We start from the raw sequence: 22,930 nt of genomic DNA on the forward strand, positions 1-22,930 counted from the left end.
GAAAATGACATTGCAAGGGCTCAGGTAACCAATCACAACTCACCTGTTTTCTTGGTTTGGTCGTGTGACATTCACAAGCTGAGCTGTGATTGGTTACCTGAGCCCTTGTGATGTCATTTTCAGTCGACAGCAATTTGCAAAATGTGTTTTTAAAGGTACTAAATGTATGTGAAAAATAATGAAAATATAAAATTTACTATCGACAAAATATTAATGTTTGACTGCCAAAAATGGCTAAATAAGTAAAGTATCCCTTTAACATGTTTGTCGGTCTATTATTAAAAATAATAATAATAATTATAATAATAATTAAACAAACCGTAACTTTAAGTATACCGACATCCAGGATGACGATTCCCCGTACAAGTTGCATTGCTCATCTGAGGACTATTTGTGAAGTTACAAATTTTATACAAATTGATTGTGGCCGATTGATTAATTAGTCCGACATTACATTTGTATTTTTTATTTTTTTTACTTGACAAAAATCCTCTTGCGGGCCGGATTAAACCCCTTTGTGGGCCTGATCCGGCCCGCGGGCCTTATGTTTGACACCACTGGGTTATACTGTACATGATATAATCACACGTAAAAAAAAAGAAAAAGAAAAAAAAAGTGAATAATGCAAGTCAGTAACACAAAACAAGAGTTGTGAGGCTTATGGATCGCAGCTAAAATCTACAAAGTTTTTTTTTTTTCTTTCCCTAAGTACCGCTTTCTACATGGTTTATTTTTGCCAACTTGTACCAAAAAGTAGCACCTGTACAGTACACTTCACAATTAGATAAGTGACAACGGAACACAGTTGCTACAAAGCCTATTTTGGACCTTTTTGTCTTTCACATTATAGCTTGTTGTTGTTGTGTGTTGAATAATTGGAAGACATACATGTGTTCATTGTCAAACACTGCCGTACAAAATCATATCTTTCAAAGACCTGGTTACTTGGAGTGTGTTAATGCCAAGGCACTGAAAATGGTGTTCCGCCAGGGTCTAATCCATTGTCCGGCACATTGTGTACCTGGTAAACTTAAGAGTTTAACAGATTTGCGTCCGAATTGAAAATCATTCACAATGGGAGTAAAAGTGGAAAAGGGCAGTATCAGAAAAGGGGTGCAAAAGTCCAAACTTCATGACACTGGTCACATCCAACACTAGATTTGGTACAGAACTAGAGTCGGACTTTAAATCAGATGACACGACATGACAAGTCAATTCCACATTGAACTGTGTGAAAATCTTATTTGTCAATACTTTTACAACCCTGTTCTCACCAAATTTGGAACAATAGGCCCTCGTGAGAAGCACAATCAACGACTACGAGTCGGAGCCGCACGTCAACTTCACGTGAGCGGTCAGTCGTTGCCGTGACGACTACATAACATCCACGAAGAACTCACTTGGGTTGCCCATGGCCAGGTGGAAGGACTGGCGGGATGCAGTCAGCTCAGGGGGCACGGAGCCCAGGTCGCGGGTGGGCGGGGCGCCGGGAGGGCCGGCGGAAGTTGCCGAGAGGGGCGGCGGTAAAGTCGGGTGCATGGAGGCCGTGGGCAGCTGCGGCGCGTGAGGAAGGCCGTGAGCGGTCGCCAGGGCCGGGTGCGGGTGCTGGGGTACCATCATCACCATCATGGGGTTGTAGGGCATTATGCCCGGAGGGTAGGGGGACATGTGGGGGGGCTGGGGCATGCGGTGATGATGCGAGCGCTGGGAGGAGGCGTGGCTGTGCTCGCTGGGAGCCGCCGAACTGTGGCCCCGCCTCAGGCTGCTCCGGGTGGAGTATTCCGATTCGCTGCCGCTGCCGGAGCGCGAGTCGCCCCCGCCGCCGTCCCCCCCGCATGGTGACTTCTCTCCGCCGCCCGCCGTGCTGCCGGGTCCTTTGCTGCCGCCACGGCGTCGCTCGCCTTCGCTTCGTGTCGAACCACTGCTTCGGCTCCCTGGGGACACACGGACGATGATGACAAAAGCAACAGTGCTGTGCTTAGCACATAAAAACACGTCAAGTAAGAACTGAATGAAGTCTAAAAACACTCGTGCATGTTGACCTTCACTGTGCTGGCTGCCGGTGCTTCCTGGAGTGTAGCTGTAGCTGGTGAGCTCGTGGTACGGCGGAGGCTGGCTGGAGTACGGGTGGGTGGCGTAGGGCTGATAGGGGAACGTGTGCATCATGGGCCACGGCGACGCTCCAGAGATGGGCAGCGGGGCCAGGGTGTCCTGGTCTGAGGCCCCGCTGGAGCCGTCGTTGTCATTCAGGGAAAGGTTGGCCATATCTGTGTGGAAGGTGAGAAAACGTTACCTGCCTAAATCTGAAAACGTGCCTGGAACTTGAAAACACTGCCAAGCCGAGCACGCGTGATTCAGAAAGCACTCCGATGAGGTTTGCACGAGTTGCTTACAATTCTCACAGTCACTCAAGTCCCCGAAGACATAATAGCATTGTTCCGAGAAGGTGATCTTGTTGACCGTGTGACGGATGAAGCCGGCCTTCAGCAGATTGCTGGCATATTTCCTGGCTTCACGTCGGTCCTGGAATCCCTCGATGTGGTGGAACAGCCACTCCACCACATCCGAGCCTGCGTGCAGTGGACATTAAGATGAGATTTACACACACAAGTAGAGTAGCCATGTCGCTACCGGATATTAGCTAGTGACTGATGTTCATTTTGTCAAAGAAAACTAAACAAAAATTATTTTGTCAAAGACTAAACTAGACTAAAACCATCATTTATAAACAACAAGTGAAACTAAATCAGTATGCATTTTCTTTGACTAATGAAGACGAGACGACACTTAATAAAACCTGGACAAAAATCGATGGATATTTTAGTTCATGAACAAAAACGTTTTGGTCAAATCTTGTCTCTGCTAATCTATCACTGTGACACTGTCAAGTGACACACAGTGACCCCTTTCAAATCTGCAGCAAGTGAGTGCAACACGCACAAACACATGGGACAGACAGGAGATTGATTCACGGTGAACTGTTTAAAAAAAACAAAAACAAAACCAACAACAATAATGCTAATCTGACCGCAAACTATTGCTGGCTAACTTACCGGTACTAGCTCGTAGCATGGAGCCATAATAGCCACTTGTTGACATACTGTCATTGTGTGTCAAGTTGTTTTTCATCAAAAAGATGAGAGAAAATTTTATGTGAAATAGTTTTAGATCCAAAAGGTTCAACAAAAAATATACAGGGGTAAAAAAAATGATTGTCCTGACTAAAACTAAACTATAACGTTGACAGTTTTTGTTGGCTAAAACTAGACAATTAAAATTATTTGTTCTTGGACTAAAATGCTAGATTTATAGTAAATAAACCTATAAGTATAAATGAGTACATTTATAATAACTAAAAAAACAAAACAAAAAAAACAAAAAAACAAAAACAGGATGAGGTTGACTATGTTAAAAACTAACAAGCGTGATTGACACTGGACTAAAACTGAGACAAAATTTTAAAATGGCTGATAAAATTAGCACTACTAGTGACACTAGTCCCCAAAAAAAAAACAAAAAAAAACAACAACAAAAAAAAACAGAACAGAAAAAAAAGTTGGTTATATATTACACCATAAAAGGAAAACATGTAATTTAAAATAATTAAAAAAACATATAAAAATGTATTTTATTGCTCCATGTGATTCAACTGCAGGTGATTCCAATTTAACAGATGTTTTCAAGCCAAGACAACCCCCCCACCCCCTCCTTACAAATCACACGGTTTTAATTCCCGGAACATAATGCCTGCCCAGTGAAGTCATGTGAAGTGCGGAGGTTAGCGGGCTCTTACCGAGGAAAGCGTTGGGGATGGTGATTTTGAGCCACATGCGATCCCGGACTTCCAAGCCCGACTCCGGTGAGGCCATGGCCTTGGCGACCGACGCCATGTCAGAGTGAAGTGACAAATTGAAGTCATCGAATCCTGAAAGACAGATGTTTTGCAATTAAAATGCTTGGAAATTGTGAAAAAAAAAGGACACCAAAGGCAAATCTCACGTTCGGTCTCTGTGACCGAGGAGGAGGAGGTGATTGTGCTGAGGGAAGAGCTGCCCGGGAAAGCTGGGTAGACGCCAGTCATGGCAACCGAATGGCTGACCCAAGCTGCTGGGTCAATTGGCCGGATGGGTTCATCTGCACAGGAAGAATGAAGGTATAATTACAAAACTGCTCAAAAATACAGCCCAGAAAAATTCTCTACGTTCTTCTGCTACTTACTACGTGGCAGAGTGAAGTAACCTTGTGGAGACGGGTCCCAGCACTTGGCCACAGTGAGGATGATGGGCCTGGCAAACAGCACAGACAGCTCACCGCCATTAATCGGCGAGCTCAGCGATCTGCTTCGTGACGCCACAATTTACAAAGTCATCAACTCACCCGGGTTTGTGCACAATCTCTCTCAGCACGCGCACCGCGTCGTCGTTGCTCATATTCTCAAAGTTGATGTCGTTGACCTATGAAGAAAAAAAAAAAAAGACTCCAATCAGACTCATTGGGGCGTTATCGACACATAAACCGCAAAGCGATTTGTCCCGTCACCTGCAACAGCATGTCACCGGGTTCGATGCGTCCGTCCGCGGCCACAGCTCCGCCTTTCATGATGGAGCCAATGTAGATGCCGCCATCGCCCCTTTCGTTGCTTTGGCCTACAATACTAATGCCCAGGAAGTTGTACTTCTCTGCAGAGTGAAAAACACAAATAAATATAAAATGCTGTTTTTTATTTTCCCCAAAATGTATTTATTAAGATAAAAATTGATTAGAACACGTAATCCAGGTCCATCACATCTCCACTAATGTTTGACTGTTGGCATGAGTTATTTTGTCAGCTGATGTGCCTTCCAAAAAGTTCAACTTTGGTCTCATTATATCACAGAATATTTATTCAAAATGGATGATGCCGTTTTTGCCCAGTGTCTGCCTTGGTGGGTCATGATCACCGACCTTAAGAGGCCTGTAGTTTTGTTTTTTATGTCGTCTAGGTTCTTTTCTGACCTCCTGGATGATTCATCGTTGTAATCGCCAAGTGATTTTGATAGGCTGACCAATGTTTGGTAAATTAAATCATTTAAAAACTGCATTTAGTATTTACAGTGTTCCCTCATTTATCGTGGGTTCATCTTTAACGGCCTCGCTGTTTTGCGGATTTTTTACAGCATGCTTCTTTTTTTTTTTTTTTTTTATTTTTTTTTTTTTGTGGATTTTTTTTTTTTTTGTCTTTGCACGGGCGTATCTCTCAAACCCTACGTCCAACCTCGGACATACGGGCATCCGCAGATTCGACTCGACGAGACCTTTCCAACGGCGTCTGTCCCGGCGCGCCATGACATTGCATTCCGGAGATAGAAAACATGTAGTGTGCTATATAATAAGTAAATTAAAAACATACTTTTAATGGGGGAAAAAAAAGGCTGTCAAAAAAAATTCATAATAAACTAAAAATCATACCAAAATGAAAAGACATATCATAAATGAAAAAAATATATACTGTGCTGTATAATAAGTAAATGAAAAAAAACATACTTTTAATAGAAAAAATGAATGGAAATGGAAAAATAACAAATAAACGAGGGAACACTGTACTTGTCTTTGTGAGATATTAAAATTAGCTAGAAGATCCAAAACATTATAGTGTGATATATATGCAAGAATATCAGAAAACAGGAAGGAGACAAATCATTTTTCACAGTGCTGTATATACTATACTATATATGTATAGAGAAAATACAGACCCATGTTCAGGGTGACAGTGATGATGTTCAAGGACATTGTAGAATCAGTCACACTGCTGAAGGAGGAAGCCTAGAACATGGAACAAAACAAATCCACCAAATGTTCAACTCAAAAGAAAGACGAGATTGGACGAAGCACATCGGGCTCAAGAGCGGTCGTACCCTCTCCAAGCGAGGAGGGCGCTGTTTCCTGCGCCGTCGATGCCGTTTCAAGAGTCTCGAGGCCGTGCTCTGTTCCGTCGCGCTGCTGAACCTGCCGAATTCCAAGTTGAGAACACACGGGAGTGAATCTGAATTTATTTGAGTTGAAATTTGCGCCTCACCTGCTCATGGTGTCGTCGTCCTCGGAGTCGCAGAAGCTGGTGGTCTCCAGCTCGCTGCTCATCATGGTGCTGGAGCTCTCGTACCCTGCCAAGTGTCGCTCAAGGCGACTCTGGCCGTTCACGCGAGGTCCTGAAAAAAAATAAAAGAGAGAGCAGACGTCAGGGTTTTGATTTTTTACAGACTTCCCGCCATTCCTTGATTTTATCACGAGAACGATGGCGGCGCGCCACATCTTGATAGCTCACCATGTTGCTCCACGCTCTCCCTGTGCCGAGGTCTCTCTCTCCTGAAGGAAACTACGGACTCCGTTTCGGTCTGCTCGTCCAGAGTCTCCACGCTGCCCGCCGCGTTGGGACTGCGAGAGACGTGGGAAACACGATTACACAAATGGATTTGGTTTGAGTATTCATTTGTAAAGAAATCCGGATTTGGGTAAACTCCAGTTTAACTAACTAACTTCAGCAGCAGCAAACCGCACAATGACGCATTTTGTGACATTTCAGAAAGAAATAGTATAATTTGATGATAGATTTATAAACACTGCAGAGCCACCATTTGACACTCGACTTAAAAAGCACGAGTAACCAAGGCGATTAGTCGAAAACTAACAAAGTAGATAGAACTAAAAAAGCATTTTTGTGAAGAAAATACAATAAAAAATACATTTAAATAACTGAAAACTAACCCTCTACAGCTTAAGAGTTATCAAACTAACAATAACAATTGTAATGAAAATGTCCTTCATGAGCTTTTGGGGGTTTATATTTTAAATATATTTTGGTCTTACTGTACATTTATAGCTACAGAAGTAGGAAGATCAAACAGTTGTTTGAGAAATGTACTTCAATTTATTACACAATACCTGGTGGCCTGTTTTTTAACAAATACACCATATTAATCTATTAAAAAAAACTAATACTAAACAAAACTAAACATACAATAAAGAAAAAATAATAAAAAGTAACAAACTTGCTCTAAAAATGAATTGAAGCTGATAAAAAAAAAAAAAAAAAGTCAAATCAAGACAAAAACTAAACTATAACTAAGAAAAATCCAGAACTATTATGCCATTGGTAGAACGCCATTCTTAAAATGGATTTAATGTTAACTAGTCTATAATCTGCTAAAGATGACACCAGTTAATGTCAAATTCATTTAAATGAGCCTTCCATCTTTTCTTGTAGCCAACGGATAGCGGGGGTGCATGACCACCAGGGAAAAAAGATTATTGCGCTTCGAGTTGTGTCACCTGGTGGTGTTGAAACAAGGTGTTGTTTGCTTACTGGAAGGAGGGCGGCCTGGAGTCGCCGATGCCGCCGGTCCTTTCCGCAGGCGGGGGCGGCAGAGGTGGCGGAGGGGGTGACGGCTGTGTGGATGTTTCCACGGAGAGAAGCGCTGCTGGAGCTGCGGGCTCTGCCGCTGGAACGTCCGAAGACACCAGCTGTCATAAAAAAACAAAAAATCAAAAATAAAAAGTTAGCGAGAGGAGTTGGGGCGGGGGTAAATGGAGGGCTGTGAATGAAATTGTAGAAGAAAAAAAAGGGGGGAGGCTACAGGGAGGATCAGGAGGTAAGATGTCAATTATTTTGACACTGCCCTCTTTTCATGTGGACGTCTCACGGGGATCACTGAAACACTATCCTCCATTTTGACGCGTATCTCTATCATCAAACAAACGCATGTGACCATTCAGGTTAAATGTGCAGCATCTGACAGGAAATGTTTGCACAAACGCAAGCTTTGCATCTTGCGTCTAAGTCAGTACATACTTGCTAGACAAAAGATTCTTGCTTTATGCTGAAATATCAAAGTGTGACTCATTTTCAAACAATTCAACTAAATAGAGCTTAACAGGCACTTTGGTCCCCCTCCCCAATCATCCCCCCCACCCTCCAACACGCACACACAAACTAATGGCTGTGTGACCATGACGCGTCTTTTGGGATCCCTCCACCCTTCTTAGCGTGCAGCTCACATATCGCTCCCCCGGGTCCGTTCGCTTTAAAGCGTTCCCTTCATTCTTATGCACTTAACAGATGCTTGAGCCTCAAACCTGTTCAACTGGGCCAAGTCCGCTCGCAGTTGTTTTGTCTCTACTCTAAGAGTGACATCCTGGCCAGGGAATGAGTAAGAAACGTTTCCCAAGTTGGCCTGACGATCAACTGGGACCCATCGGGGCAGTTTTAACTCGGAGTGTGATCGATTAATCAGTCAGCTGATCATATCCGTCAGTATTAATAAAATAATAAAAATATTAATAATCAGTCTGTGTTTTGCAGACTAAGCACCTATACAATGTTACTTTCAAATTGGGTGCTAAGAGTTTTTGCATGGCTGACAGAGAATTCATCTGTGTGAATTATCCTTTCACATTCCTCACATGCACACATTAAGATGGAATTTCTAAGGTTTAGATTCATGCTTAGTGTGCATTACTTATCTCAATTATCATTTTTATTATCTCGCAAGTCTGTCAAAGATGACGTTTTGGCGTGAGAAAGGCGTCTCGGGTTTTTATTTTGAAGTCAATATTGATTATGCAATATCGATTATTGTAGCTTCAGCTCTCTACATATTTATTTAAGACGTGTTGATCAATATTCCACAGCATTGGACACCAAGGACTTGTGCATCATTGCACAAACGTGGTATCATGATTATCGCACTACTGGTCACATTCTCCACATCAGCTATCATGACAATGATGACGTTGTTATTATTGTAATTGCACTACTGACCACTTTTTTCCACTCTTGATGAGTCTGCATCATTTTCACAGCTGTCATTTTCGGTACCACAGCGCCAATGGCGCACTTAAATTACATGAAGACTCCTTGGACTTTTACGCATTACGTCTTCAATGCTTTCTGTAAAACTTGAGCGGCTCATACTTGCAAAGACAAATTCCTCATGACTTTCTATTTCTATGTACTTGATGAAGATGATTCTGATTCAAATCTAAAGCAAAATTCAGACATTTGTGCTTATTAGCATGTTTTTGTACTTAAAAATACTTTGTTGTAAAGTTAAAAAAATACAAAAGGACAAAGTATTTATTGTGAAATAGTAAAATGGCCTGTAATCATTTCCTTGTTGTTGATAGCGTTAAATGACCCAAAAGTGAGGTAATTTTATTCATTGTACTGTATAGCATTTATTTTTTAATTGGTCGGCCAATTAATCGGTTACCTGATTTTTTTTATTCCTCTGCCGAAAACTGGATTGAGCCTTAAAAATATACATCATTCAGGACATATTGTTCTGGAGCAACTATTTGTTTATTACACATTTTTTTGCTGGCTGTCACGCAAGATATACAGTTTCTTTGGGGTCTTCGTAAAAAAAAAAAAAAAAAAAAAAAAAAAATAGTAAAAGAAAAAAAAAAGAAAAGAGGGAGTGGAAAGTAGCATTTGATACTTGAGTACTTACCCAGGACACCACACGACCATTAAAGCACGGCAACTTGGCGCCATCGTCTGAAATCTCTTCCTTCACCACCCTGAAACAAACAAACAAACAAACAAAAATGATTCTAACCTCAGAAGGTTAGCAGGACTGAAAATGTCACTAAACAACGCAATAAAGAACAACACTGCTTAGACACTCAGCAGTAACGACGTGAGACCAAGCGTTGGGGGTTTTCCTCCATGTTTGGCAGGCATTTGTGTATTCCCACCCACACCACAATGTTATTATTAAAGTAGTTAACAGGAAGATGGACGCAGGTTGCCAGTGATGAAACTTGGTCAGGCTCCGCTGGGTTTAAGCAGCTGTTAAAATCTGGTTTTGATGTGATGTGTGCTGCTGTCGAACATTTGAAACCAAATTTACATCGTGTTTCAAATTAGTATGGCATGGCATGTAGTAGGGGTGTGAATTGCCGAGTACCTGACGATTCGATTCGTATCACGATTCACAGGTCACGATTCGATTCGATACCGATTAATCCCGATACGAATTTATAAGTCGATTGTTGTGATTTTTTTCATTCAAATTTAGAAAATACTAATCAGTAAGCTTGTAGAGTGTAAGATTTATATGAAAATGTATTATTTATTTATCTGAAATTTCAGTCTTATAGGAGGTTGTAATCTGTTTCATGTTTGAACAGCATTAAAATAAAATATTAAGGCTTAATGTTCCGTTCATATAACATTCTTCCATGCTCAAGGTGTGAATCCTAAAAAAAAAAAAAAAAAAAAAAAAAAATCGAATCTGCCGATTATTGAATCGATTCGAGAATCGCGCGATGTAGTATCGCGATATATCGCCGAATCGATTTTTTTTTTTTTAACACCCCTAGCATGTAGTGTGTGTGAAAAAATGAAAATAAAAACAATAGCATGTAAATGATTTAGGAAAAATAATTTAATTGCGATTTTTCCCCCTCTTTTTTCTTCCTATTTATTTTCGTTATCACAAGCAATAAATTCAGCAGTGTTACAGTACAATAAACACGATCAGATTTATTACACATAAATGTTTTAGTCTTGTATTTTCTTCATAACAGAAATACGCTTAGTTCTGTCGGCTAGTAAGTAAAACCCAAATGTTGTCTCGCTGCACACGCCGTTTTTCCACTCCCTTGTAATGTTGAATTCCTCAAGCAGCGCAGCATCACATCTTAAATGAGGAATCTGGTGAGAGGACGCCATGGTGCCAGCCTGAGGCTCAGCAGAACATCCAAGAACAACCCAAAAATCCTCTCCTCCCTACGTATGACACAGACACCCAGCAAATGGTTCATGTCCGGCCCCAGTTTCCCAGCAATGGTCCTGGCCTGCTACCTCCTCACAATCCCCACCACCCCCCAACAAAAACACCAAACACACTACTGTGGCCGACAGCTGGCCTCATACCAGGGCAAATGAAAACACACACTATTACACGGTCCTCTAGCCGGGTCGGACGGAGGGAGGCGTCAGTTCGTTTGATTGGCCAGCTCACACGGATGTCACATTTGAAAATAGTCAGAACTCGATTTGGATTTGGAAATGTGCAAATGAGGGTGCTTGATGATGCTGGGTTGCACTATTACTTTCAAAAACTGGTGTTCGCTCGTACAAATTACAACTCTTTATGTTTGTGGTCAACGGTGAGTCCTACGTCAAGCTGGGTATTGACATTCCCTGATCAAGTTTAAATGTCAAAGTCAGACTAAGTCAGACTATGTTTTAAGTGTCCCAAAGACGTATTTATACGTTGTTGTTTTTTTGTTGTTTTTTTTTTTATGCTAGAGCATACAGAAGGCTTTGATGCAGCCTCTCAACTGCAAAGAACGGTTGTAGAAATGGTAGTTATTACCATGACTGCAATATTTTCTTCAGACATGTTTAGTCTCTCATATTATAAAAATACAAGTGGATATTTTGCCATGACCAGCAACTCGCCACTTAGTGCCATGTTGCCATGAATCACTCAGGAACTGCAAGTAAAAATTCTGCACCAGGCAATGTGTACTAGCACGTAACAATGGTTAAGGCAGTCATCCCGAGAGCGCAGGATCACGGGTTCGAATCCCAATTTGTGCCTTTTCTTTTCCTTTATTTTTTTTAAACCACAATTTCTTGACACCAGACAGCCTATATGGTCTGAAGTTTATGGTTAAGATTAGCCTGGTAATGCCAATAGCAGTCTATCTTTGGTGGCAAAACAAAATGAAAACTTTGTGAAAAGACACAAAAAGGGGTTGAAGTGAGGCAGGAACCACGCCCAGTGAATGACTCGGTTCAGCGATTGACCAATCAGAGCCGGCAAAATAGTTCTAGCAGGAAAGTTGCCAGTCACGGCAAAATAGATCACACTTTAAAAATCGTTTAATGTACTAAATATTGGTACATGTGCCTCCCCCACTAAGGACGAGGGGTCCAGCTCTGTGGATAAAAGCCACCCACAAACACCCACACAGCCTCTGTAGAAGGATTAGTAGCCGGCACAAAAAGATGAATTGATAGAGCAGAGATTGTTGGTTCTATCTGGAGGAGAATTGTAAGGAGGAGGGGGGGGGTCATGGGAATTAAAGGGTGGCTGGCTGGGAGAAAGAGGATATAGCATGATGGACTTAATGAGATGAGGGAGGGGGTTAGGATTAATGTAAAGAAAAGCGGCAGGGACAGGTAATGTAACCCCCCCCCCCCCCCCCAAAAAAAAAAACCCACTCCATTGTAATGATGATGTTTGCTGAGGTACGGTCACGATGTCCACCCAACTTTTCACTTTATCACAAACTTTTTTTTTTTTTTTTTTAAACAAGAGCAAGGAAACGTAATACAACTTACCCAAAGTCCTGGTCCATAGATTTGAAGAAGAACTTGTAGTTGGGCTTGTTCAAGACTTGTTTAAAATCCAACAGGGTGATACTGTCGGCGCCGATGGGAATCTTCACTAAATACGGAGTCTCCTCTTCATCAATGTGATAGATTATTTTGGTTTCCGCCATGTCCACGGTGGCTTTTTTTTTTTTTTTTTTTTTTTTGTGGTCCTTGCCGAAGCCGACCACAAGAAACACTGAAGTTGAGCAAGCTAGCCTTTAGCAAGCTAGGTGGCTAACCAGACGGCAGAGGTGAAACGACGGTTGTGGGCGCTGAGATTTTTTTTTTTTTTTCCCCCTTCACTCGAAGCCCACCTCGTCCCGTCGCTGTTTTGCCTGAAACTAATATCTACACTTACATTTTACCTACAGAAGCGAAGTTAATGGTACATTCACGCGAACCCAAAACGGACCAACTTTCCCCCCCAACAAAAACACACGGGGGATGGGGAGGGGCGGCGGGGGGGAGCTCGAAAAGTTTTCACCACTTTTTTTTACGCGAGCCAACGCGGCGTGTGACGTCACCACGTACGCCTCATTTTCTTTACGTACGCGCACCCCCCCCTTTTTTTTTTTATTAATGAAAAGCATTTTTATTGACGGGGAGATTAAATAATTAATTGAAATACATTTAAATGCCATTAATTCCATTCCCCCCCCCCAAAAAAATAAATAAATAAACAAAACAATTAATTATTGCATATCTTTAATACAGAAACATAGCCATGTATTGTAAAATATAAATCTAAAATATTTAAGACATAATAAAAGACAATAACTTTTATACGCACGCACACACGGTGGGTTGGGGTTCGGGTTTCAACAGAAACAAAGTCCTGAGAAGATGTGACACAAGTAAAGCATGTATGGCTATACAAATTTTATTTTAAGCTAACATTTTTCAAATTAAAAGTTTGAAATACTTAAAAAAAAATAATCACACAATTAGTGTTTGGATTTGAAGTCCAGGTGTGGGTAAATTGAACTGGTTGAGACCCTAAAAGTGGAGGTGGAGTATTTGTTTGCTTTTATGAACACACATCGTCAGACCATGACTCATTTGTCCTTTTAACAACACAGTAAACTGTGCACGTGATGCCCACTGCTTCGGCCTGTGCAGGACATAACGCCTCATTGTTGTCATGGCGACAAGCAATTCTATAGGGAACGTCCCTTCTTCTCTCGCCCTGGGGAATCTAATGACGACTTTATAAACCTTGAGACCACCAACAGGCTGCGAGCGGGACTGCATGAGGAGGATTGTGAGAGTTTGGTGTAATGTTAAGAGATACAGAGGCGGCACGTAATGGTGGACTTAATATATATACCTGTATGTAAATGTCTATATTTCCAGGCCTTTTTTTTTTTTTTTACACGGAATTCCACCAATCATTTGTTATTTGAACACTCAACTACATACAATGCATGATTCATTTCTTGTTTTTTTGTTTTCATCACACCACTGGCCTATTGCTGGTCTTTTAACATACATGCTGTCTGTAATTTACTTGTGCCACGTTATGTCTTTTCTGTGCACTGTTACCTATAAAATCAAAAATTAAATATAATTACAACTGGTTGTTACATCTTACCTTTTGGATGAATTCACTCAATATTGATAGGAGAGTTTGGTGGTATTCCACTGAAGAACTATACCAGGTGAAAGGCATTGCCTCCAATCAGACTCCCAACCAGTTGGTTTGACAGGCAAAAGAAAACACACAACTGGAACCTTTTTGACCATCGCACAAGCCAAGGAGGAAGTTGCTAATGATGCCCGTTGTCGCTCGGTAAATATGCTGCTTGCACTTTGATCACATTTTGCAGCTATACGTAACTCTTGTTGTTGTTGTTTTTCCCTGCCATCGGCAGACTCCTCTTTGCCTTTGTGCTGGTCTGTGCAGCGGTCATGTCATCGATCACGCGCTCGCATTTTGCACGAGGTGAGCCCAAAATGTTCTCTCTGCTCAGTCTGCTTGCTCCATGTTAGAAAATTATCTTCTTTTGTTGTCAGTCCCAAAAAAAAATTGTTGCTTGTTAAATGGGACCATTTTAAAGTTTAAAAATCCAAGAAAATATTGACAAAAAATGTAAAACAAGATTTTCTTTATTATTTTTCAATATCTTAATATATAATGTAATTATTTGTTACTATTTTAACACTTTTGCATTGTGAGCCAAATTAACCTTTGACAATAATTCAAGGAAATATAAAAAAAACAAAAAAAACATTGTTGTGCTTATTGTTCTTTACTTCTTTTTCTTGTTTTTGAAATCTTTTTGATTAAAACTATATATTTTGAATGCTTTTGTTATGATTTACCCATTTACAACTCCATTTGCAAAATGTAACATTCATGGTGTTTTCAGTTAAGCTGACCTATTTCGATGTTTACAAAAAACTGTAGATACTAAAAGTCTACACACCCCTCCTCAAATGCCAGGTTTTTGTGATAAAAAAAAAAAAAAAGACCAATGAAATCATTTTCCACCTTTAATTGTAATCTAAAACCTGTGCAACTCACTTGAAAATAAATGTATTGAATTAAAAAGTGCTTCTGATTAACCCAACATATATTCAAAAAGTTCCAGTAGGTTTTCCCTGACATTTTTCCCTTTTTTTATTATTTATTTTTTATTTATACCTTTTATAACAGAAGACTGAATGTTTTCTGCAAACACTGGCTGCTATTTGGAACTGTTTAAAATTTGCTCCACCTTGACTAAGAGCCCAGTTCCAGCTGCAGAAAACCCGCCTCACTGTAGTTATTCACTGATTAATTCTGAACATATGAAAACTACTATGTCATTGGTTTATTTTAACTTTCTGCGTTTTAAGTTGTGCAGGTTTTGGTCATATTAACCGCCGATAATGTCTTTTTTTTTCTTTCTTTTTTTTTTTAAATAACAAAATCCTGGCATTTAAAGACGGGTGTGTAGACTTTTTATACTTTACACTATGCATTGCTTTATTATTGTTGAATATAATAAAGCATTTTCTTCTCTCCAATTTCTTCTCACCTGTAGCCAGTCCAGCGAGCGTTCTTGGTACCGATGCAGTGAAGGCATCATCGTATTCTCCGTACAACCAGGACTTGCCGCCATCTTCTGGACGTCAATCAAGCCAGCTGCAGAACACAAATATTTTTCATTCCCGTCAAACGGGTCAAGATTACAAAGCGCTCCATCCAGAGATGGCGGGACCGTCAAACAGGCTTTTCGTCAGGCAAGGCAAAAACCTCAACCAATACCCGGTGGTCGTCCTGAAATCGGCTCCTGGTCATCCCTTACGTCAGAGCTCCAGGAACCCTGAAGAAGAGCCAAGGTTTGAAGATGCGCCCAGATTGGATGCTCCAAAAATTCCTGCAGGAAGCGGAGGTCAATCAGGAGGTCAATCGGCATGGCAATCGTCCTCCTTCCTTTCATTGCAGCCAGGCCGATATTTGACCGGAAGCCGCAAATATCCAAGAACGTCCAGCGGTGTTCGACCTGGCAAATTTCCGCTGAGACGTGTGACCGCCTCGGAGGGGAAAAACACGGAAGTCTCTGTTTTGAAACATGGTCCTCAGCCGGAAAAACTGACATCGTCCCTCACTAATGAGGAAAAGGTTCGGTCGTTTGTCTTCAAGCCGTCTTTCGTCAGACGGGAAGATTTTGGGAAACCTTTGAATTCCCTTTCAGTGTCCAAGATGGAGAAGGACGAAAGGGTTCAGAAGCACAGTAGGACAGCGTCCGCCAAGGAGGACGACGATACGGTCCATGTGGCACAGAATGCTGGTCGGTACCAAGCCCCGTCTAGATTATATTTCCCACGACACTTTGCAGCTCAAAGTCACAAAGACAAACTTTCTGTTTCTGCAATCGGCTTGGTGGCCATGACAACCAGAAAGCCTGTCCCTCGGACGTCCTCAAGAAGTATGAGCAAGTTTGGCTGGCCGGCCCCTTTGGCTTTTGCCAACGGATCGCCAAGCAATAAAGGAAAAAGCTACACGTTCAAAATGGCGAATGTTTACCCCTTTCTATCATCCAAATACAGTTTCAGCCCGAGAAAAGTTGAGCCTCAAACTACAACGGCTTCGTCCACAAGTGAATTTCAACATCCCGAAAACCTGAATCGCAGGCTGCTGAGGCGGCCGTCAAATCGGGTCAAGGGTGCCAATACTGCATCGAGACCATCTGACAAGTCTGCCGCTCAGCAGAATTTTGGTCTGGACCAGAGCGGTTCTCAGCTTGCGAGCACGAGCCCGATTCCGGAAACGCCTCCTCCGCAACGCCGTCACGACATCCTGGCATTTGGAAACGAGCGAAACGGAACACAGGCTGAGAGGCGAACGCCGACAGGAGCGACGGCGGATCACGTCGCCTCGGAAGGCGCCGGGCCGAGGCTCGTCCAGGGCAAGTCGAGGCTCTTCGGCGGCGCGTCCACCAGCAGCACGGTGCTCGGACGACGCGTGCACAACGTCCACCGCACGGGCCCCAAAGGCGTTTCCGGGAACTCGCCCATCATCAGGCTGACGAAGAGGCCCGAAAGCGAGCTGGTCGCAAACGCGTGGACGCCTCACACGCCAAATGCTTCAGGTTTCACAAAATCAGGAGTCAGGTTGTCCGGTACTGGCTTACCGGTCCCCACCAATGAAATCGCAAGTCCTGATGTACATCCTGACATCGACAAAGACAGTAAGAAGCTCATTCAAACGGACAATAAATCAAGCGGAAGTGACGTTTTTGACAGCGGGATGTACGAGGAAGATTTGTTCGAACTAAACTACCTCAGAATTTCCACAGTGAACGTCTCCTTCAAGTCCATTTGATGTTCACATCTGGATGATTTGTTATTAAATCAACTAAAACTGTAGCTGCTCAAACTGTTCAATATATACACCGTACAACATTCTTGTATGTATTCATCATGTGTGGTGACTGGTGTGTCGTGTCGGTCATTTAAAATACATTCTGACAGAAGATGATTTTTTTTTTTCCTTGTGGGGTCTCAGACTACCAATTCCCACTTGAAACCGTTTTTTTTTTTTTAGGTCACAACATTTCAAAGGATGGTGCCGCTTTCCTGAGAGAAATCCAAACCAATCATAAAAGAATTCTTCACGCAATTCAAGTTGAGAACAAAGACAAAAGAATTCCCGTTCCTCTTGTCCTCAATCCTCCCTTGCTGCATCGTGTGCTGACACACATTTTCCGTCTCTCCTTCTGTATTCTCATCAAGACTCCAGTATGCTGGTGAAATAACGACGAGATGGAAAATATGATCTGCTCGCTTGTACAACTTCTTTTTTTCTTTTTCTTTTTTGTAGTGCCAGAATACATCAAACCGAGGAACCAGTAGTTACTTATTATCACACATGAAAGAGACTTATTTTTGGGCTTGCATTGACAACAACAACCTACTGATTTACATTTAACCACAATGAATGCCCTGCTAAATATTCTGCAAAAATGGGACTCTTAAGAGGATTGGGGCCACCAGAGCGTCGTCGAGGTTCCTGCATCCACTAGAGGGCGTTGCTCGATCATTAATAGAGCTTGCACGCGCCAGTTTGTTGCAGCTTGACAATATGCGTTTTAATTTATGCAGTTTAAAATAGTGCACTGGTGTCTCAAAAATATGTCTGTTATGATTAAAAAAAAGAATAACAGAAACCTTAAGGATCAAGAATTATTGCGAGCCCTAAGTTGGAGGTCCGCAAATTAGCAATACATTTTGTTATATATATATATATATATATATATATATATATATATATATATAACCAGTTACTCTACCATCCTCTTTAGATTTGGGCCAATTAAAATCGCTATGACAATCAACATAGATTTTGACACAAATGTCTTCTCTGAATATTGTAACTTCACTAACTGTATTATTTGTGAAAATAGGGAAACTTACCCCCCAAAAAAGTGAATTTATAGGCCCCGTTTTTAGTCTTTGTCAGCCACCACCACTGTGCCAACATATTGGAAGCTAGCTATAGCTGTTAGCTAATGCTAACAAAACTCAATGCAGCTTTTTAAGGACATATGTAAAGTATTTTTTCTTGCGATTTGTTTCGGAATCCATTCAATATATTTGAAGATGCTGAAAATGTGACTCTTCCCCTCAACCAGCAGGTAAACAATCTTATTGCCTGACAGTTGAGTATAGAAGCACCTGTGGCTAAAGCCAACCTTTGTGGCAGAGTTTTTCACTTTCTGGACCTGAATCGTCCACCTCTGCTGTGATGTCATTTTCACATTTGTGGCAAATGGCCACCTAAGATGGATAAAAATTGGTGGGTTTTGCCGCTTATGTCCATCAACCTGGAAGCTAGAAAGCCTAACGAGCTAACAAGCTGTTGAACTATGCTAATATGTTGTTAAATCTCCTTGCTGTGTGTCACTAAAAAGTCAATTTTCCACAATAGGTCCCGTAAGTAAAGCCTCACAAAAAACAAGTTTGTCTTTTACTATAACAGCCAACGAGAAACCAAGAGGCAGCAAGTCCACACTAAACCGAGATCGAAGCCCCGAACGGGTTCTTTTCACATCAACCTGAACCCCTTTCACTCTTTTTTTTTTTTTTTTTTTTTTTTCCCAGCCAGCCAACTCCACCTAAAATACCAACACTTGTCCCGAGTCGCCAGCTCCTTCAGAGAGAGGCCCCACGCTGGTGGAGAGAGAGAGAGGGGCCCTGCCAGTCAAATACATTGTACACTGGATTAACGCTGACCCCCCCCCCAACTACCCCCTCTGTGGCGTGGAAAGTGTCGGGCTCTACTTTCCCAGAGAGCTGAACTGTATGAATTTAACGAGCGTGATGTTTGGTTTGCATCATGGGTGTCCAAACGACGGCCCCGGGGGCCATTTGCGGCCCGCCGTCCATTTTTTCAGTGGCCCGCGACATATGCTAAAAATGGCATTTGACTCAGTTCAAATCAAATAAACAAAACAAAAATGTTTGGAGATGGTCAAAGTAAGAAGGGAGGGTGCCATTAAAGGTTATTTTAGTTCACTAAAACTAATGACAAAACTAAAATTCAAAAAACAATATTGTTACCGAAATAACATAAAAATGAAAATGCTTTTTGAAAAACGAAAACTAACGGAAATTACATTTTATGTTTACAAAACTAACTAGAACTAACTATAGCAAAAAAAATGTCCTTCGTTTTAGTCTTTGGTAATTAATTGAATGCATGAGCGTTTGGGGATGATTTGAAATCAGATTTTTAGTAGATTTATTTTGATATCAACCGGAATAATGACGTTTGAAAGTATGTCGCACAGAAGTGACGTCATCTCGCAACAGCCAATAGGAAAGCACCAAAAGATGACGTCGCTCCCATGATGTTTTTTTTCAATAAATATTGCACACAACACACATTTTTATAAACTAAACTAAAACTAATACTGAAACTAACAAACTACTCTAAAACTAAGCATTTTTTTTTTATCAGAACCACCCTGAAAACGAATAAAAACTAACTAAAATGAAAAATTCCAAAACTATAATAACCCGACTGCCATATGATATGACAAATAAATTGGTTTCTGTACTGTAGCATTTTTCTAAATATGCACAAAGAAATGATTTGTCCAATTTTTAGGACTAAACACAATTTCTCATCCGAACATGATGTGGCCCTTGCGTCCTTCTGATTGTCTGTTTGTGGCCCTCAAATGAAAAAGTTTGACACGTTCTTTTCATGTGTGTGGACTACTTCCTGCGTGGTGTCTCCTTGCAGCCCCCCCCCCTTTCCCCGGTCCCACCCCTCAAGTGAGGGGGAATTCTGTAGCATGTGTCGACGCTTTTCAGAGAGCTTTCAGTCAAAATAAAGCCCAGACGCGCCCTCACCTCATTCGGCCAACTCACTTTCTCCATGTGGCATTTCATTTTTCTTTGACAATTTTGCACACAACGTATGATAACAACAAAGCGATACGGACCACAACTCCAAAAGTGTGTGTGGAGTGTTGAAGGAAGACAGAGAAAGGCCTTTTGTTTTCTTAAGTAAGTGAACGAGGGGGTTGGCGGTGGAGGGGTGACGACATACTGTAAGAAAATGGTTGCTTCTGCATTTGTGGTGAGGGAGGAGGAGGGAATTGCCCAACAACCGTCTCGGTCATGACCGCATGTTTAAATTCACTTGGAGTCTAAAAATTAAATGGGAAGATGCTGCGGGGTCCGGGGGGGAAATCTGGAGGATTATCACATGTGTCTTGCAGTCGACCAAGTGTAATCCGGAGGCTTTTAGTGGCTCCTGGGGACTGTTTATCTTGGTAAAACACATTCGGCAGTTGGTTAACGTTACTGGAGAAGCTAGAGAACTTTTTTTCTTTTTCTTTTTTTAAGTTTCAGCTGTGTGAATGTACATGGAAAAAATGTGAAATTCAAGCAACAAGCAGCAAATGAACGACAGTTAGTCTGAGTTAGTCATAGTTACGAATACAGAATTCATCCAAAATGGCTGCCTTCCTATCAACTTTTTGGGGGTGTGTCCTGTCATGATAGACACGCGCAGCAAATTTAAAGTTGATCGGTAACACTGCTTGCCACGTGCTCGTTTTGTTAGGATTTTTTTATTTTATTTTTTTAAAGTTTCAGCTGTGTGAATGTACATGAAAAAATGTGAAATTCAAACAACAAGCAGCAAATGAACGACAGTTAGTCTGAGTTAGTCAAAGTTCCGAATACAGAACTCATCCAAAATGGCTGCCTTCCTTTTCAACTTTTTGGGGGTGTGTCCTGTCATGATAGACACGTGCAGCAAATTTAAAGTTGATCTGCTGCTGCCACGTGCTTGTTTTGTTAGGATTTTTTATTTTCTTTTTTTCATGGAATTCCTTCCCAAATTAGTTGCCTCAAACCAAAATGGCCAACTTCCTGTTCAATTCAGGCCTGAGGTCCGGCGACTTTTTTTTTCCCCACGTCTCTTATCATGATTGACACGGCTACGAAATTCCCTCGTTTGCTATGGGAACAAGAAGCTATTTCCTTCTCTCTCTCTTAAAAAAAAAGAAAGACGCTATTTCCTTTACGCTGACATGCAGGCGGCTTCCCGTGCAGGAAGTCATAAAGACAGAAAGACTTCCTGTAACGTTGCCACCCTGGAGTGAGCAGGCAGACTGTACGGGGGGGAGACGGCTGAGGCCATAAAAGCAAACGCTCAACCCCCGTTTTGGCACAGGTCCCAAAATTATCAGCTTTTAAGGTCACGATTCGGCTCACATTTGGTCCAGTAAGAAGAAAATCTCTGAGTTTGGTGTGTCAGAACCCCATCAAAATACAAGCGGACATTTGAAATTCGATAACTTTTCCTTGTGTTTCGGGCATGTGCAGCTGTTGCGCAATATTATAATGCAGAAATGTTTGAATTATGTAAGCCGAAGATGAAGCAATGTGTCATTCAAACCTCAAACATGAAAAGGTTTTAGCAGCAATTTAAACAGTCCATCAGTTGTACCAATATTGGCATCAGCAAGAGAGTTGGTATGCATTAATATGCTGATTAAGAGCGATGAGCCCACCTGCTGGCCCCCCATCCAGTCCGGTGGCCATTTTGAGCTCTGTGGCTTCCTGCCCTGGGGCCTCCCGTCCAACACTTCGACCTTCGACCTTCGCAGTCCTTGCAGGCAGGACGAGCACATCGCCACGACAACAGCGCCCGACATCCCTGCCAATTGTGGAATGTGAAACATTTGACTTTACAACAAAGATGTGGTGTCAAGATGAGAAGTTAAATTGTCTTTTTAGGATAGAACAACACCGGTATTTTTTCTTTCTTTTTTTAAACTGAAATGTCAAATAATTTGTCTCCTTTTTAAGAAAATGAAATGTCAAATAATTTCTTCTTTCGAAGAAAGTGAAATGTCAATTTGTCTTCTTTTGACGAAACTGATGTCAATTTTTCTTTTGAAGAAACCGAAATGTCAAATTTTTGTCTTCTTTTTTTAAGAAACTGAAATGTCAAATAATTTTTCTTTTTTTGAAGAAACTGAAATGTCCATTTTTTTTAAAGAAACTGAAATGTCAAATAATTTTTCTTTTTAAGAAACTGAAATGTCAAATTATTTTTATTCTTTTTAAGAAACTGAAATGTCAAATAATTTTTATTCTTTTTAAGAAACTGAAATGTCAAATAATTTTTCTTCTTTTTAAGCAACTGAAATGTCAAATAATTTTTTTTCTTTTTAAGAAACTGAAATGTCAAATAATTTTTCTTCTTTTTAAGAAACTGAAATGTCAAATATTTTTTTTCTTTTTAAGAAACTGAAATGTCAAATAATTTTTCTTTTTAAGAAACTGAAATGTCAAATAATTTTTCTTTTTAAGAAACTGAAATGTCAAATAATTTTTCTTTTTAAGAAACTGAAATGTCAAATAATTTTTTTTAACGAAACTAAAATGTCAAATAATTTTTCTTTTTAAGAAATTGAAATGTCAAATAATTTTTTTTAAGAAACCGAAATGTCAAATAATTTTTCTTGTTTTTAACTGAAATGTCAAATAATTTTTCTTCTTTTTAAGAAACTGAAATGTCAAATAATTTTTCTTCTTTTTAAGAAACCGAAA

General features: G+C 41.0%; 2 protein-coding genes across 3 annotated transcripts; one reads left to right on the top strand and one right to left on the bottom strand.

Moving 5' to 3' along the window:
* Positions 1–172: 172 nt before the first annotated feature.
* dvl2 (dishevelled segment polarity protein 2) lies at positions 173–12,837 on the bottom strand. Its single transcript, XM_077500678.1, has 15 exons — positions 12,335–12,837; positions 9,486–9,555; positions 7,340–7,497; positions 6,302–6,411; positions 6,056–6,185; positions 5,895–5,985; positions 5,733–5,802; positions 4,540–4,679; positions 4,378–4,454; positions 4,219–4,286; positions 4,000–4,134; positions 3,794–3,925; positions 2,394–2,570; positions 2,043–2,267; positions 173–1,934 (listed from the first exon to the last, which is right to left on the bottom strand). The coding sequence occupies exons 1-15, from the start codon at positions 12,493–12,495 to the stop codon at positions 1,375–1,377; spliced, it is 2,304 nt and encodes a 767-aa protein (XP_077356804.1). The 5' UTR covers positions 12,496–12,837; the 3' UTR covers positions 173–1,374.
* A 745-nt stretch (positions 12,838–13,582) lies between these two features.
* LOC144004185 (uncharacterized) lies at positions 13,583–17,328 on the top strand. Of its 2 annotated transcripts, XM_077501201.1 has the most exons (4): positions 13,583–13,696; positions 13,989–14,156; positions 14,239–14,309; positions 15,394–17,328. In XM_077501201.1, exons 2-4 carry the CDS (start codon positions 14,137–14,139, stop codon positions 17,175–17,177), a joined length of 1,875 nt encoding a protein of 624 aa, XP_077357327.1. In that variant the 5' UTR covers positions 13,583–13,696; positions 13,989–14,136; the 3' UTR covers positions 17,178–17,328. The 2 variants fall into 2 exon arrangements, with proteins under 2 accessions (XP_077357327.1, XP_077357328.1); XM_077501202.1 differs by having other exon boundaries at positions 13,615–14,156.
* The last annotated feature ends 5,602 nt before the right edge of the window (positions 17,329–22,930 follow it).

Source organism: Festucalex cinctus, chromosome 16 (genome assembly GCF_051991245.1).
Source record: "Festucalex cinctus isolate MCC-2025b chromosome 16, RoL_Fcin_1.0, whole genome shotgun sequence".
NCBI classification, from domain to species: Eukaryota; Metazoa; Chordata; class Actinopteri; order Syngnathiformes; family Syngnathidae; genus Festucalex; species Festucalex cinctus.

Coding starts and splice junctions, on each gene's coding strand:
- dvl2 (XM_077500678.1), bottom strand. CDS start 12,495: ATGGCGGAAACCAAAATAATCTATCACATTGATGAAGAGGAGACTCCG. Junction 7,498..9,485: donor ATGGTCGTGTGGTGTCCTGG/GTAAGTACTCAA, acceptor TTTTTATGACAG/CTGGTGTCTTCGGACGTTCC. Junction 6,412..7,339: donor TCCAGGCCGCCCTCCTTCCA/GTAAGCAAACAA, acceptor CGTCTCTCGCAG/TCCCAACGCGGCGGGCAGCG.
- LOC144004185 (XM_077501201.1), top strand. CDS start 14,137: ATGATGCCCGTTGTCGCTCG. Junction 14,157..14,238: donor ATGATGCCCGTTGTCGCTCG/GTAAATATGCTG, acceptor TGCCATCGGCAG/ACTCCTCTTTGCCTTTGTGC. Junction 14,310..15,393: donor GCGCTCGCATTTTGCACGAG/GTGAGCCCAAAA, acceptor TCTCACCTGTAG/CCAGTCCAGCGAGCGTTCTT.